This window comes from Brassica oleracea, chromosome C3 (genome assembly GCF_000695525.1).
Source record: "Brassica oleracea var. oleracea cultivar TO1000 chromosome C3, BOL, whole genome shotgun sequence".
Classification (NCBI taxonomy): Eukaryota; Viridiplantae; Streptophyta; class Magnoliopsida; order Brassicales; family Brassicaceae; genus Brassica; species Brassica oleracea.
In genome coordinates this window covers 20,649,953-20,667,263 of record NC_027750.1, presented here as the reverse complement: position 1 = coordinate 20,667,263, position 17,311 = coordinate 20,649,953, and the positions used below count along the sequence as shown (strand labels likewise).

Genomic DNA, 17,311 nt, shown 5'->3' with positions numbered 1-17,311 from the left:
TTTTTTTTTTTTTGAACACAAAGTCTTTAATTTTATTAGGACTTTTCTATGGTATTTCATTTTATGCATTTTATGCAACAAATTTAGGACAAACATTTTGTTATTCAAGAAAAGTCTAATTTTGACATATCATATCATATCAAATTGTCATTATTAAATTTTTTTTTTAATTATTAATTTATTTCAGTTAAAATTAAAATTTTAGTTTTCCTTTTATATATTTTTCAAATAACATATATATAATAAAAAGACAGTATTTACAAAAAAACGAAAATATATTTACAAAAAGTAATTTAAATAAAAACAAAAATAATTCCCTTTCATATCTTTTCCAAATAACATATCAATATATTTTCTCATATGCTTACAAAAAGTAACGTAAATAACATAAACCAAAATATGAACAAAAATATTTGATAATTATTATTATTGAGATGTTTTATTCATTTTTGCATAAACATTTTTTTGTTACTTTCGTAGTTTTCATTTACATTTTCTTATAACTTTTATTCAGTTACAGTACTACACTGAAGAAAATATCTAAAGAAATTTTGAAAGTTACTTACATAACATGATTTCTCAAAAAGTATTTATTTCAGAAATATTAAATAATATTTCTTTTGAAATTGACTTTAAGAAATAAGTCATATATTAGAAAGTGAAACTAAAAATATTCTTTTTACTATAGACCTATTTTACATAATTTTTTTAATATTAATATACATTCATGATCTTTTTAAAATTTATTAGTTATTTTCATTTATGCCCCTTCATATTTAAAATTTTTAGTTTTACTTTAAGAAATTTTTTTTTAAAACAAATATCAGTTATACAAAAAATTATGAAAATAAACTTACACATTCTTTTTCCTAAATCTTACACATTTACAGTGAAGAACTAAACTAATGTTCTTAACATTAAGAAAATATATGTAACTCAATATAATCCACAAAATGATTAACTTGACTAACACAAATTCTTATACCTAAAATCAAATATCTAACTCAAATATTAATATGTTATTATTTATAGTAATATTTTATTAATTTTATACATTTAAATTATGGAATTGCTCAAACATATTAATAAATTGTCACAGTTTAGTTCTTTTTTAAAATCCATATACAGGCATGACTTTTTACAAGATTATATTTATATTAATTCATGTAACTTATTAATCAAAACGTTAATTTTTTTTATTTGATTCTCAAAACAACATATATTAAAGTATACATGATCTTACTAAAAATATATTTACAGATATGAGATAACAACCAAACTAAATGCAAATAAAAATTTAATTTATTTAGAACAAAAATTACTATGGTCGATTTTAAAGAAGTAAATAAAATCCAATATACATAAATAATAATTAAACATACTAAATATTATATCCAAAATCACATGTCTAAGAAATTAACATAGTACTATTTTATACATATAAATTATAAAATAATTTACATTTTAATAAATTATTATAATTTATAATTATTTATATCCGTGTGCATGAGCACGGAATAATCACCTACTATGATTTATTTAGAGATGAGTAAAACTAATTTCATAAATTAATGTAAAAATAGTACAATATAGGTAATGGTGAATATATTTTTCAAAAATATTGTTGTACAGTATATCAAATATCTTTTATATCTTCTTAATGCTATCATTATTCTTGACCGTTGGATCTAGGTCGATATTATGTGATCTCCCATTATTCTTTTTTGGTCCCTTGAACGCCATGGGCCGGGATGATGACGTACAAACTCTACTAACTTTTTTTTGTAACACGAGACTTATATTAAAGAGCTCAAAGAGCAAGAACGTTTACAACTGAAGCAGATGATTCCGGAGACATGCTCGACGGTACAACAAAAGTAGAAAGCATTATGAAACATAGAAGGATAAAGCCTATAAGAGGCGAGTCAAGCTCAGCAAGATGAAAAACCCCATAGAGAAGTTTCACCTTAATCCCCAAGGCGATTGTTCGCAAGAACAACTGATAGTCGAAATCGACGTTGATACACCAATAAGAAGCAGTTGGACTGTTGCGCGACAAGAGCTTTTGGTGAGAAGCTCCAAGACTTTGGGCAACACCAAGAAGAAGTCCTATCTGACTTGATTTGGCACTGAAGTTGGTAGGATCAGTTCTGAACTCAACAAAGCTTCTCAACGAGACTAGGTGAATCTCTAAAGCTAGTTTCGCCTTCTTAGGGACGCTTAGGACAATGGAGTTTGATGACGAACTCAACAGTTTACTCGGGTCAAAACCTTGGACCTCAACATTACCGTGTCGAAGCCAATAATTAGTAACCGAGACAGACCTGAGCATATTAACATCGCACTCGTTCTGGTTTAGCGTGTTTAAGGCAACGTCGGGTAAGAGGCAGAGTGTTTTGGAACGGTCGAGTCTCCTTGCACAATACTTCGGAGTGTTCCTCCGCTTTGTTGGAATGAGAGCACATGGCAGTGGAGGAGCGAACTGACCTTTTTTGATATCTCTTCCTAGGTGAGGAAGGAGGTTGAAACGCAGTGGACATAACCTTGCAATTGGTGGAGATGACAAAAGGTCTACTCGGAAAAGCTTATCTCTATAGAGTACTTGGCGTTGACGCAGTGTTGGCTCAATGACAGATGCAAATACATCATTATCAAAGCCCGCAAGGAAGCTGACGAGGGTTGGTGAGATGCGCAGGTTGAAGACGGAGGCGGTGGCCGGATCTGGACTCCGAACTGAAAAAGACGCGATGCTACACGAGTGAGAGACGCCTCCTCGTCTAGAGCGGCGAAGGTTCGCAGCGATGATGAAGGAGACTAAATCGGAACGACATTGATGTACGGTGTAGTCTAAATAAGATACGGAGCAGCAGGATGGAGTCACGGCATCGGTGAAGGGATCTGAGGCGGTGTGGAGTGGTGGAGGCGCTTTAGAGATACAGAAACGACCAGATCTGGCGAGCCTCTGCTCGGGATGAGTAGACCTGGTGTCCCCGCTTGTACAAGGAGGCACGGTGCTGAGGGATGGAGAAGTGGGAGAGACGGCAATGATGAGGGGAGCGGTTGAACCCTGAGGCGCTAGATCTGGGGGAAGCATAGGACTAGTGGCTGAGGTTTGAAACGTGGTGGCGGAGGACAGGACGGAACTATGACGAGAGGAGGAGCGACTGGCGGAAGAGACGATGGACTTCAAGCATGTGCTTGATGGTGAGTGAGAAATTCTCGGTGGAGGGGCCACCGGAATCAAAACAGAGAGCAAGACGAGGTACATGGAGACGAGGAGAACAGAGTGTGAGGAGGGGAAGCGGTGACGCCGGCGAGCCGAGCCGCCGCCGGCGTCAATGACCATTGCTATGAAGCGACGCCTAGGGTTGCGGGTCAGAGAGAAAACTAGGGTTTTTTTTTTTTTCAAACTCTACTAACTAAAAATGATATTTCTTGGTGAAGTCAATATGTGAATATGGTAAAGCTTTTAACTTTGGGGATGCCCAGATGCTGTAAATATATGTCTCAGTCTCTGCCCTCAATTCATTGGGTAGCTGTAAAGTCAAAGTGAGGGATGAGTCAAGCAACACAATGGAGACTAAAGATGAGATGGGTTGCTTCACCTAGCGTCTTAAAAGGGGTTAAGGTAAAAAGCAAATCCAATTTGATTGATCTGAGCTATGCTTTGTTTTCAGCTTTCTCTTTCCATCATGTATCTTTACACCATCTCCAACCCATCCATATTTTTATCTCTATGTTTTCTCCTAAAATAGAAAAATTCTATTATAGAGATGAAAATACTCCAATTTATGTCTCTATTATTTATAGGAAAAAATATAGAGATATGATATTTCTACCTCTAAATATAGATGCAAAAAAGTAACTTTCTTTTATATTTTCTTTTAAAATAGAGGAACTCTATTATACTATTATAAATGCATACATTGGAGCATTTTCAGCTATATAATAGAAATTTCTATTTTAGAGGAAAATATAGAAGTGTACATTGGAGATGCTACTCTTTACTATTTTGTTTATCTGAGTCGAAAGATAAATCCATCATTGATGATGAAAGACACAAACTTGCTGCTCTAATATTTGTAATTTATAGAGGTGAGTAGTTCCAGAATTTGTGTTGTCTTGTCATTTTCAGATCCCACAAGGCATAGAGTCTTTTAAGGATAAGAACGTTCAAAGTCTTAGGGCAGCTACTTATCTCAGAAAATAAGGTAGAAAGTAAAAACTTGCAAAGACTAATCAAACAAAGTCTTTGTGCTCACTGATCAGTAACTCTGTAGTCAAGACATTGCAACCTTTGTATTAAATAAGTAACTAATCTTTTTATTATAGAAGAGCTTGAAGATTAGATAGTTTATGATTCAAGAAATATCGCTCAAGAACACACACTTAGTTATAACTGAGAATAAAAACAGAGTACTGAGAAATTGGGAATGGGGCAGTCACTTATTAACTCTGAGCATTATTACTGTCACTGAGGCAGAACCTTTTAGTAACTTATCACTGAAGGATCTTTTGGGAAGCTGGCCTCTTGGTGATCTCAGCCACCCACTCGTTGACACGTGGACGCTCGGTGAAGAGCTTCTTGGTGGGAGTTCCAAGCAAGTATTTAATCGTAGGAATGTGGTGAAGATCGGTCAAAGTAAAAGTGTCACCAGCCAAGTACTTGAACTCCTTGAGCCGAGCCTCGTACACGTCTAGGACCTTGGCTAACTTAGCCTCCTCTTCGGCAACAACGGCTTGGTCTGTGGTCAAGCCTTTCTTGAGCTTAAATACTTGTTCAGAAACAAGCTTTGCAGCCACTGGCTCGAACTGGTGAGCTTCTACTTGCATTCCAATGGCCATGATTGCGTAGTGAGCTATGTTCTTGGAGTCTGCCGGGAGAAGGTTGGTTCCTTGGCCTTCGTATCGGTGAGCTATGTATTGAGTAATAGCTCTTGATTCTACACAAAAGAAACAAATCATGTTAGTGAATGTTTCTTCTTCTTCTTTATGTATATTGTCAAATCATATTTGAGATGATCCGTGAAAACGTTCGTACCAAAAAGCTTGAGGTCTCCATCTTCAAAGGCCGGAACTTGACCAAAAGGCTGCAATATCAATCAAACGCAAAAAGTTCAATATTTAGACCAGATTGATCTAAATTGTTGACATAGGCAGCTAATTAGGGGACAAGCTCCTCACTTAATCTTAGTTGTTAAGTAGCTCAATTTTTTATAATATACATAATTTTTTATACAAAAATAAAATTTGATTAATTAGATTGAAAAGGGCCCAAGATATTTTATATGTGTATAGTTTTGTTTTTTTCATGAAATTTACAAAAAAAAATTACTAATAAACTTTTAAAAGTTCAAAAAATAAAAATAAACATTAATTATAAGAACTTTAATTTTTTTGCCCGGTCCTGAGTGTTCGTCTTGTCTCACAACAACACAGATAGATATACTTACGTTGCGGGCTAGGAAAGCCTCTTTCTTGTGTTCACCTCCCATGAGGTCGACATGAACGAACTCAAAGTCGAGGTTTTTCTCGTGAAGGGCGAGGACGACTCTCATGGTGGGAGCGGAGGCAGGGTGTCCGAAAACTTTGATAGCTGCCATTGATTTAATTACAAAGAAACAAGTTTAGAGATGTGTTTGATGTTGAAGGTGAAGGTGAAGGTGATTAAATAAGACACCAAGTAGTGATGTATTTATACAAGTAAAAAGCAGAGCATTTTGTGCATTCTCATTAATGCTATAATATTATTTAACAGATAAATAACGCCACTACAAGACCGTCGCCATCAATATTGACTAGTCTGCAGTTGGATGATTTTTCAAAGTTGAATTGGACTGATTAACGTTTGTATATTTGTTTTCACATTTGGTTATAATGATGAAGTTTTTTTTATTCTTCTAGATAAAGGATTTAATGTCATCAGAGAAAAGATCAAACAAGTCTGTAGTAACTGCCAAATTACTCAAACTGCCACCTTATAGTCAACCAAGCTTCATCTAGTAACATGACATCTCTTGACGCTTGGTTATTACCGGTTCAGTCTATGGCTTTCCCATTCCGGTTTAAAAGATTTCATTTTGATATAACAATTGTTACTGGAGTGTTGAAGAAAGTGGTTTGGCTTAGTATGAACAAATGAATAAAGAATGATAACCAAAGATGTTAAGAGGATGAAATTTCAAAGGTTTGCTTTCCTTTATCTCTATTCTTTTGTTGACAATATGTAGAAAAATACACAAGACGACAACAGAAAAGTAAACAATTGGTAGCCAATCAGATTCCCTTAAGCTGTCCTAAAAGACCTGTCAAGCTTGTCCATTTCTCAAATGCACTAGCCGATGACACAAACGCGAGCTTAGATGACTCTATGTCGGTTCTTATTCACTGTGTAAACAAATTAAAACCAAGTTTCAAGAAGATCTTTACTGTGTTTTAAATGGATAATTAAATTCTTTTGAATGGATAAGTTAGAAAGGAGAAGAAGAACGAACCTGATGTAATAAGAGATGAGTTGAATGTTTCCACTTCTGTATTCTCATACGGGCTTGAACTCAACTGTCATTACAAGAAGGAGCTTCAAAAATACACTTACATATCATGTTCTTAAAACCAAAAAGAAATGCTTTTAGGTTTGGGAACCAAGATGACAATGACAAAAACAGAAATAAAATTTGTTCACAAAAGAATTCAAACTTTTCCATTTGTTCTGATTACCCATGTAAGTAACGTTGGAGCAAAGCCAAGTGAACTATGAAGGAAACAACGCAAAGAGAAGGCACATTTGTCCTTAGAAGAGTAAAACTTCTCCATCAGTTTGTTTTGATTACTACTTCATGTAGTTTTGGAAGAGGATAAGTGAAACAAAAGTAGACTAGGGTTTAGTGTAAGAGGCATTGGATCAAACCAATTAATAACTATGAAGACGGCTGATTGTTAAGGTTACTGTTAAAATATAGAAAAGGAAGTGAGAAAGTAAGTAGAAAAAAGCCAATTAATAAACCATTTTGAACGCGCCCACGTGCCCCTCTTCGTGCGATCTAGAAAGCGAAACCTAAACCTCAATTCGATCTTGTCTCTCGACGACTCAGCCGTTGACGCCTCCTCCCTCCGGTGAATCACCAAGCTATTACCGGCGGGAAGCTCTCTCGGTCAACTCCTCTCACATCTCCGGCGATTTCTCATCATGGAGCCTCCTGAGACTCTAAGTTCCGAAATCGAAGGTGTTAATGGTGAAGAGGATCAACTGGAGGTTCAGACCAACATCATCTCTTCTGACTCAGGAACTAGGATGTCTTGCAAGGAAAAGGCTAAGAGCATGAACTCCGACAAGCTTCAAGTCCCTTCGACGGTCACGCCTGATTCTTGTGCTTTTGGAGAAGCATCAACGGAGGTGGGCCAAGCGATTTCAAAAGCTGCTTCTCATGTGCTCGCGGGTCCTGCTTTGCCTCAGCCTCAGCTCCAAGGAGCTTTGACTAAACCGTTGTTGATAACTGAAGCTACATAACGTTCAACGATGCTTTCTGATAACCCTGTAACGGAAAATTCTGAATGGCCGGCTCTTTCAACCAGGGATATAGGTAGGAAGAAGAATAAGTCTTCCGTTGACAGAACAAAGGCTACACAACAAACAAAACTAGTTGATTCTTCCTCGAGTCAAAGAGTAAAGCTTCCTACTGATTAGTCTCGGTTTCCTTGGGCTGCTCGAATGAACCCGCAAACAAGGAACCTCCATCGCGTGACAGTACCCGAATATATGGAGGATGGCACTCCTAAGGTAACTATTCCGGACCATGTACTACTCCCTACTCCATGGTTTGCAAAACCATAGGGAATATGTGATAGGACAGTTTTACCGCTGTCTGGTACCGTCTGGTGGGTTAGTGTATGCTGTTCTGAATAGGATTTGAGGTAGAAAATGTGAGATTTTCGTCAGGAAAATTAGTGAATTCTCTTATATCTTCCACATCCCAGATGAGGCTACTAGAAAATTTGTTCTCCAGCGTAGTTTATGGCATGTGGATGATTGTCTCATGTTTGTTGCTCCGTGGACTTCTTTCGAATCTTTAACCCTTCCTGAAATTACATCAATTCCGCTTTGGGTCACACTCAAAAACATCCCAGCAATCTATACTCCATCCTAGGAATCGAATGGATTGCTTCAGGAGTAGGAGAACCAATGTTATCTTACAAACCTTGGTTAGATCCAACTATGATAGGAGAAGCTAAGATTATGGTGGAAGTCGAGTTAGATAAAAAATTTCCACAGAAAGTTGCTGCTTGGGATAAGCAAGGGAACTTTTCTTTGGTTGATGTGGAATACTCTTGGCTTCCTACATCCTGTGAGAGATGTGGTCAGATTGGGGATAAATCAAAGAGATGTTTGTCTATTTCTGGTCTTTAAGGCAGCTACACCAGCTACTGAGAGAAAGGATTCAGTAGTCGCCCATGTCTTTGAATCACCTACTGATTCTTCACCACCCGAAATGAATATTCATAAAATCATAGAGGTCTCTTGAGAAACATCGCAGGAAGCTGCTGTGGCTAAAAGAGATGCAACACTTTCAGATATTCCAATCTCATCTCAAGCTAAAGAAGCTATGCCAATGGCAACGATACAAGCATCTAACTCTCAGAAATGTATTTCGCATGCTCGTGTTTCAGATCAGCCAGCTACACCAAAAGATGATATATTTTGCATATGTGATGAGGTGATTGAAAAAATTAATTCTACTGATGTGGATGATCTGGTTTCTTTAGCTACTATTTCAGTGCTAGAGAACTTGTATGAGTGAGCAACAGTTATTTGTGTCAATGAAACAATTGAGTCTCCGCCTACGGAGTCTGCCCCAATAAAGCAACACACAGAGTCTTCAGTCACTCAAACCTCAGCCGAGGTTAGCAAGGAAAGTAGTAGAATGCAGGAGATTGATTTGGGCTCAAATCAGTTTACCTTTTTAACTTCCTTAGAAGGAGAAGAACAATATCAATTAGAATTGGATGAAAGTTCTGGTCCAATAGACCTTTTGACACTTTCAGGGAAAAGACTCCTTCAAAAAAAACCTGTCAAACCCTCGGCAAAAGGTATGGAATGGCAATTGCAATCCACGTCTCACGGACGAGGAAATAGAGGAGGTGAAAACCGTGGGAAAGTACGGTAGAAGCGACTTTTTACCCCTCTAAAATCAACCAAAATCATGCTTTGGTAGTCTCTTGTATCTTACAATCTTCTCCCAAATTGTATGACTTCGATCATACCCTATTGTATAATCGTTTTTTCAAATAAAAGTATTTAAAAAGAAAAAAGTATAATATATTTTTAAAAAATTCACTCTGCGGGTAATCATCTTAATACATTTGTAAAATCATAACTTTAAAAACACGAAAGATGTCCAGTCAAGATGTTTAAAGTTAATATTCTCCCTTTTTGAAATAACTACGATTATTTAAGTTCCATTTCACACTTCCAAAGACATAATTAACGAATTCGAAGATAACATTATAACCATTTTATTGTTTTTTTTCAGAAAAAGAAAAACATACCGACATCACACAGTACACACTCATATGTCTACTACATACAAAAGACAAAGTTTGTCACATTCTCCTTGTTCAAGTAAATATGTGATCAGAACCGAAACGCTCAGGTTCATCTTCGTGCGGGGGAGCCGCAGATGCGCTGGGCAGAATAACAGCTTCTCTCTGTGCCTCGATGAACCTCTTCATCGTCCCTTCATCGACTCCAAATGCCATCGCCAATGACGTCAGATTGAGACTTCTTAGTAGCGAGTTCGAACCAACAAGAAACTGAGGCCGGTTCTTGTAAGCGGATGTTGTGAATCCAACAAACTCAAACGGTGCGATCCGAGATGCGATCTGGCAAAATGCGAAGTAGCGAGGGATCCAGAACACATCGCCTGGAGAGACTCTCATGTTCATAGCAGACGTTCCATTTGGAAGCACGACCTGAATCTCTCCAGAACCGGACAAAACGATGCCGTACTCTGTAGCTGTTGGGTTCATATGGGGAGACATCATCGATCCCTGAAACAATGTTTGAAATTCCAACGGTTAGTTCCGGTTTGTAATTGGTTTTATCTAAACCAACCAGATATTATTAATCAAGTTTAGTGTAGTTATCAACGAAGGGATATGAACTATACCGCAGTGAGGTTTACTAGATAAACGCCTACGCCTGAGTATTTGAGAGGCTCGTAATCATCATAATCAAGAGCTTTACTCCACCCATAGTCGTTTTCGAAATCGTTTTTCCGATCATAAATGTTATAAGAGTCCTCGCACTTGGAAGATCCTGAACCCCGGTTCTTTTCTCCGGCTACATCCAAAATCGAGCTTACTATGTTCTTCCAAGACCACCATGGATTGTATTCTTGTTCTTGAGAGGTTCCTTGTTTCATCTCCAAAAGTTTCTTGAGATGCTTATGTTTCTCTTCACCTCTCAACCCCAAGAACTCGGTCCACATTGTGGGAGCATGTTCCGTGATGTGCACAATTGGGCCTCGGACTTGACTCGTCATCAGCTGTTGCACCTCCGGTCGAGAAACCTACATAAGCTCAAGACCAATACGAAAATGAAATTGACAGGACTAATATGAGAGTTTCAAACACTAGTTTCTACGTTTACCTCAAACACTACAAGGGCAGCGGGGAAAAGATAGCATAAGAAGATAGCATTCTGGTCAAAAATGTTTTTTTTTTGACATAACTCATTATTTAAGATAGCGTTTTTTAACATAGATAATGAAAAAATGCATAGTAAAATTCGTATTTTTTAAAAGAACATATTTCAGTGTTAAAAAACAATTCTAAAAGATGTAATCACAAACGAAACAAAAGAAAATTGTTATTAAACGCAGTAAAATAATCGAACATTTAATAATCATTTAGGTTGGAGTTGTACTAACGTTGAGTGCTGAAGTTAAAGTGTCGGGATCAAAGCCGGCAAGAACAGACGATGGACCTCCACCAATATAGAACGGCTACACAAAAGCAACAAGTCAGCCATTCATCAAAATTATTTATGAAAATGAATGCGACTTTGATTAGCTCGAATTATGTGTCAAATCTAAGTTAAGTACTTGGAAAGTTTCGAAACCAAGACTCTGCGATGGATCAATGCTGCAAATGACATGAAGGCGCTGGCCTCGACCCGTGTTGAGCAAATAAAAGGCAGAACCAGCTGGAATCCAGTAAATGTCGCCTCCTTTCAATCTCTTCTCTCCGAACTCGTCTTTGCATATAACTCCAAGTGTTGCTTCACCTGCAAGTAAGCATGTATGTTGAGTGCGAGAAACTAATGAATTATAGAGAGAAAGGGGGAGAGAGAGAGGGACCTTGACGAATGAAGATGAGGAGGCTAGAGTCAAGATACTGAGGGACAAAGAGGGTTTTAGGTTCCATTGTTAGAAACCCAATGTGCATTGGTTTCTCAATGATCCTTCCTCTTGGAGATATCACAACTCTCATCTCTCCACCTTCTGATTTGATCACTTGTCTCGACTCTTTCATCATGAACCCTCCTCTTTCTCTTCCTCCTCCTCCTCCTCCTCCTCCTCCTCCCTGCTCTTCTTCTCCTTCATACCCAGTTGATCTCATCATCATAACTCCATGGAAGAACACAATCACAAGCAAAAACGTGAAAATTATCTTGTTTTTCTCCATTTTCTCACTCTCGATCTGTCTCTCTGATGATTCAGAAATGTTTTACTATGTTTGTAAGAAGAATGCATGCGAGTATGTGTAATAAGTAGGAAGAAGGATAATGACACGTGTGCCACATGCAAACATTTGGAGCATTCGTGTCTATACACGCAGTTTCTTTTATTATTAGAGTTACATCAACGTTTTCTTTCCATCACCTCTCGCCTCGGTAACTCTTTTTGGATTCCTTAGCAGATAAATATAAATTATTTGAGATTAGAGATCAAATAATCATATAATTAATCGATAACGAAATTTGTTACAGTAATTATTTTACAAGTTTAAAGTAGCTCGGTAGAGAATCTCCAGCTCTATTAAAAAAATTATTCCGGAGGTGCTCTTGGAGGAGAAGTCGGGTCGCTCTATCTCCTTCTCGGTTTGCTTGGGATGTTTTGCTAGTTTTAAATCTGTTAAAAAAATATTCCAGAGGTGCTCTTTGGTGTGCGGTTTCACCGCCTCCGCCTCTGATGTGGGTTGTTACTTCTTCCATCAAAACTGGCGAGGCGGTATTTCAGGCATACCTCAGGTGATTGTATGTATTTGATCTTTTTCTCTTCTCTCTAGTGTTGTCTTTGTCGCAGGCTCTCGTAGTTTTGGCTGGTATCATTTTAGATTTGCTTGATTTGTTATTGGAATGTGGTTCAGCTCTATTTGATCTTTTGGAACTGGTTTGGTCTTGAGGCAATGAAGCATTGTGGCTATTTAGGATCTTTGGGTTGGTTCCCAGTTCCTGGTCCATGCTCTGTTACTTGTCCTCTTTGTTGACAAGTCGCTGATTGTTCTCTGTCTATGGTATGATCTTGTTGCTCGACATGTGGTCTTATTGGTGGTTTGTTAAGTGTGTAGCTCCAATGATGTGATCATGTGAAGTATGATGTCCTTTCGGTTTAAACCGACGGGTTCTCCGAATGTGTTGGTAAGGGGTTATGGAACTTTAGATCAATTGCGTTCGGTTTTAGAATAGTTGATCGTCAACCGTCTTCTTTGTTGACTGCTCGAATTGAAGATTCGTCTTCTTGTGGCTTCGTTTAGATGAAGATTGTTCTTTATAGGCGTTGGCTCGTAGTTCTTGTGGAGTTCTTATCTCATCTCAAATAATTTGGACCTTCTATGCTTTCACGTTCATTATGGCTTCTGTTATCGGTCGGCTTCACATTTTTATCTGTGTGTTCATTGAGATCTTATTGACCGCTTCATTATCGGTTTATGCTTTGTTTTGTTTTTCTTTGTTGCTTCATTTATCGGTTTATGCTTTGTTTTGTTTTTCTTTGTTGTTTCTAACTTTGATTCCAAGAAGTTATGTTTACTTTGTCAACTTATGGCTCTGAAAAGGCTTTGTTATTCTATCAAGCTGGTTTCTGGACATCTTTGACAAACGAGTCTCATTTGTATTGGTAGAGTTCAAATGAAGAGTGGTGCTTCATGCATGGTAAGTTGCTAAACTATATATCGTTTAAATCGGGCAAGCCACCAGTAAAAATAACTAATTAATATCAGTACTTGTTTTGTCTTTTATTGATTTGTTTTTGTCTTACTAGATCTCCATGTCTCATCTTTTTATATACCACTACTTTAATGACCGGATCTTCTTAAATAAAATATACTAAATGTTTCGTCCGCACTTACGAACTTAAAAATTCTACAAAAATTTGTAAATAACTATATCATCGATTCAGAAACCATTAAAATAAAATATTTTTATACTTTTGAAATATTTAATAATTAATTATATATTAATTTTTATATACGATAAAAAAATTATTTTAATAAAATATTTTTATTACATAAAACTTTTGAAAACATTCATATATACATGAAATTATATACAAAGATTATATTTATTTAAAATATTAGGATGTAAAATATTTTTGAATAACATAATATAAAATATATTTAGATAATGATGATTATCAAATTAATAAAATTGATTTATACTTTATGAGTAATTATATATATTAACAAATCTAATCTAATTATTTAGTAAAGGCAATAAGACATTAAACGCTCTCAATTTTAACTTGAGAAAAAAAAGTACTTCACAAATAATAGGATAAATATTTTTGCTTTTTTTTTCCAACTTTTTCAAAAATTATCACTTTGAGTGATTTGGTTGTCTTAAGAAATTTATCTTAAAAAAATAGATGATTCATTCTATCTTATGTGTTATATATATATATATATATATATATATATATATAAATAGGGTCAATTTAATATTAATAATATAAATATAAATATAATATTTTAATATTACAAAAGAAAATATAATATAAATTTAAATATGATATTATCGTTATAATTTTTTAATTATTCTCAAGATAATGATAAATTATCAGTTGAATCAATAAAATTATTAATTGAGCACAAAATATAAATAAATCTAAAATTATGGGGAGTATGACAAATTAGCAAATTCACTTCTCAAATAATAATATCGATATCATATTTTGTGAAAATACACATCTGAAGACTTTCCACAGTTTATAAAATTATTTTCAAAATACATTATTAAAAAAAAATTGTGGCAGTTCAGTCATTCATATATGGCCAAATCATTAAAAAAAAAAATTTTGACATTGGAGGGAACTGTTACGAATCTGTGATATATTAAAAACCTTAATTATTCGCAATCAGATATATGAAAAAAACAGTAGCGATTAAAAACATGTCATTGTGATTTTGGTGCGACCATTAACAAATTATTCCTTATTTGATATATTGACTACCATTTGATATATTCGTTATTAGCATCCGTCACAAGTGACTTCCAAGTTCCAAAAACCGTCGCTAATTACGACTGATTAGCAACAAGTTTTTGACTGGAAATACCGATCAAGTAGTTATGGAAAATGAGCGTCGCATGTGACTACGTGCGCACATATATACATCACGTCGAATTGTTGCATGTTTGGACGAGGAGAAGAAAAATCTCACTCAACTCATTACTATACTTCATCTTATGAACCAGATTGTGGATGACTCATAACCAAGAGATTATGATTTGTAATCTTTCCATTTATCTATGACGGTGTAATCTCCTATATAAGGAATCTCTATGTTATGAATAAAAATAGATTTTTTCATTACTTTTATAACATGTTATCTGCAAGAAACTCTAAATCCCTAAGCTAATACCCAAATCGAAAAACCCTAAAACCCTAACCCTAGTCGGCGATCTGACGAACCCTAAACCCCGATCGCGTCACTTGTTCCCGCATCTGTTCCAGCTCGCATCCACGATCAGCTTCAGCCCAAGGCGTTCCTGATCCTAGCTCAGACGTTCGCGACCCGAGAGCAACTCCAGCACGCGACCTCTTCCTCGTTCGCGACAACATCAGATAGTTCGCGCCCCGTTCGTGTCCAGCTCGCGGCTCAACTCCTTTGGTGGTCCGATTCAACAATCAACTAAGGTTAAAAGGTAATTCAAAACCTAAGAACCCATAATCGAACATGGATTGATTGATAAAGAATGAAACCCTAAAACCCTAATCTTGAAAATCAAAACTGCTTTCGGTTTTGATCATTGAGGTTTTAAATCTGATTGAATCTGATGCTATGTTGCTAGAATTGTTTGACCGTTAAATTGATAGATTTATTTTCTCATCCTACTTAGTTAATTGTTCATCTGATTTAAAATTGTTTAAACCGACCAGCCTGTTAAAACATTGATTGAATCCGAAAGGTTGGTAGCTTGCTTTGCTTATATAATCCGATAGGTTGATAGATTGATTGAGGTTTACTTGTTTAAAATCCGAATGATCTGATTGCATGATTCTTAAGGTTTAAATCCGTGTGAGTTAGGATTGATAGTTTTTATAATCTGATTGAATGATTTGAGGTTTAATATTGCATGTTAGAATCTGTTATAATTTAAACCCTAATTCGAATTGATAAACCCTAAAATAGAATTCGTGTATTGCATAATCCGAATTGAATGTTTTGATATTTCATGTTATACTAGCTTGATAGTTTGATGATATAATCAACTGTTCTGAGGTTTAAGATTATTTGCTAGAAGCTGATTGATTGATAAAACCCTAATTTCAAATGGAAACCCTAAACCCTAATTTGCGTATTCCTAAAATCAGATTGTTTGATTCCATCTTGCTAATATCAGCCTTGAATCTGATAAATATCAGCCTTGAAAATGATTAATAAAATTGATAGAATCAGCATTGAAACTGATTGTTTTGGTTTTTCATGATTGAAACCCTATTTTTGGATCGAAACCCTAAATTGTGTAATGCTTGAATCCGTTTGATTATTTTTGATTATTGATCCAATTGCTAGTCTTGATAAAACCTAATTGAATCTGATTGTTAGTCTAGCTAAATCTCATACCTGAAACTGATTGATTAATTGCTAAATCTTGATTGAATGTTTTAATATTACCCTTGCATATACAGAATCCGATTGCTAAGATTGAGTGCATCATATCTACTTGCCTGTGTGGCCAGTTTGCATCATATATCATCCTGGCCAACATGTTTATGTTATACGCATGATCTGATTATTATAACATTTGCATGATCTGATTGTTTTAAATTGAGGTTCCATAATTTCACTCCTGTACATATAGAATCAGTATGCTAGGTTTGGATTATAACCATATGGCCACATGAAAACATATAGAAATTGCTTGTTTGGTCGATACCCTTGCTTGATAAATNNTGTGTGACTTATTATGCATCATATATCACTTTGGCCGTGTGGCCTTATTGCATTATATCACATTTGGTCGTGTGGCTTGTTTGCTTATTAGAAATGTATTGACTTGATAGCATGGCTTGTTTATGGCCGGATTTTAAATATTTTATGAGATCTAAAATTGATTGATATATGATTTGAGATGTCAAAAATCAACCTGGATTTTACAGCCCTAAATCTCTCTAGAGATAATTATTTACGGTGGACATTGGATACAAAGATTATCCTAAAGTCAAAAAGACTTGGTGAATGTATCATAAGGCAATAATGCCAATGTGAAAGATTGATACATGACAATATTAATTATTAGTCATCATCTTATTAAGAATCTCAAAGATCAGTATCTGACTATAGAGAATCCTCTAGACCTTTGGACAGAATTAAAATCGAGATATGATCACCAAAGAACGGTGTTATTACCAAAGGCCCTATTTGATTGGAGGAATCCCAGAATCCAGGACTATAAGTCTGTGGATGAGTCTATTGCTAGCCGGACAAAATAATGGACTACTGATGAGAAACAGTGAATTGAAACCTCCTGGATTAACCCCATTACCTGATACCAATAAGGCCGCAGAAGAAAAAAAAAAGGTAACCACGTCCAGAATGATAGACCACACGGTCATGGCCGTGGAGGGTGGAAAGGACGTGGCCATGGCCACTATAACACATTTGGCCGTGGGAATCACTATGGCAGAGGCCGTGGGTATCAACCCAATTTGAGCCATGGTCAAGACAGTGGCCGTGGTATATCCTTTAAACCACAAAGCTCGACCAAAAATAGTGTGTCATAGATGTGGAATGGGGAACCATTGGGCTAAGATATGAAGGACTCCCAAACAACTTGTGACCTCTATCAAAGAGAGTCTGAAAGAGAAGAATC

At 35.9% G+C, this 17,311-nt stretch overlaps 2 protein-coding genes across 2 annotated transcripts; both read right to left on the bottom strand.

Annotated features, from left to right (window-relative positions):
* Positions 1 to 4,302: 4,302 nt before the first annotated feature.
* Positions 4,303 to 5,696, bottom strand: LOC106331458 (glutathione S-transferase F3-like). The gene is made up of 3 exons (XM_013769817.1): positions 5,454 to 5,696; positions 5,042 to 5,090; positions 4,303 to 4,943 (listed from the first exon to the last, which is right to left on the bottom strand). Exons 1-3 carry the CDS (start codon positions 5,601 to 5,603, stop codon positions 4,501 to 4,503), a joined length of 642 nt encoding a protein of 213 aa, XP_013625271.1. The 5' UTR covers positions 5,604 to 5,696; the 3' UTR covers positions 4,303 to 4,500.
* A 3,852-nt stretch (positions 5,697 to 9,548) lies between these two features.
* Positions 9,549 to 11,731, bottom strand: LOC106333272 (vicilin-like antimicrobial peptides 2-2). The gene is made up of 5 exons (XM_013771741.1): positions 11,355 to 11,731; positions 11,100 to 11,281; positions 10,926 to 11,000; positions 10,164 to 10,565; positions 9,549 to 10,044 (listed from the first exon to the last, which is right to left on the bottom strand). The coding sequence occupies exons 1-5, from the start codon at positions 11,680 to 11,682 to the stop codon at positions 9,613 to 9,615; spliced, it is 1,419 nt and encodes a 472-aa protein (XP_013627195.1). The 5' UTR covers positions 11,683 to 11,731; the 3' UTR covers positions 9,549 to 9,612.
* Between the last annotated feature and the right edge of the window lie 5,580 nt (positions 11,732 to 17,311).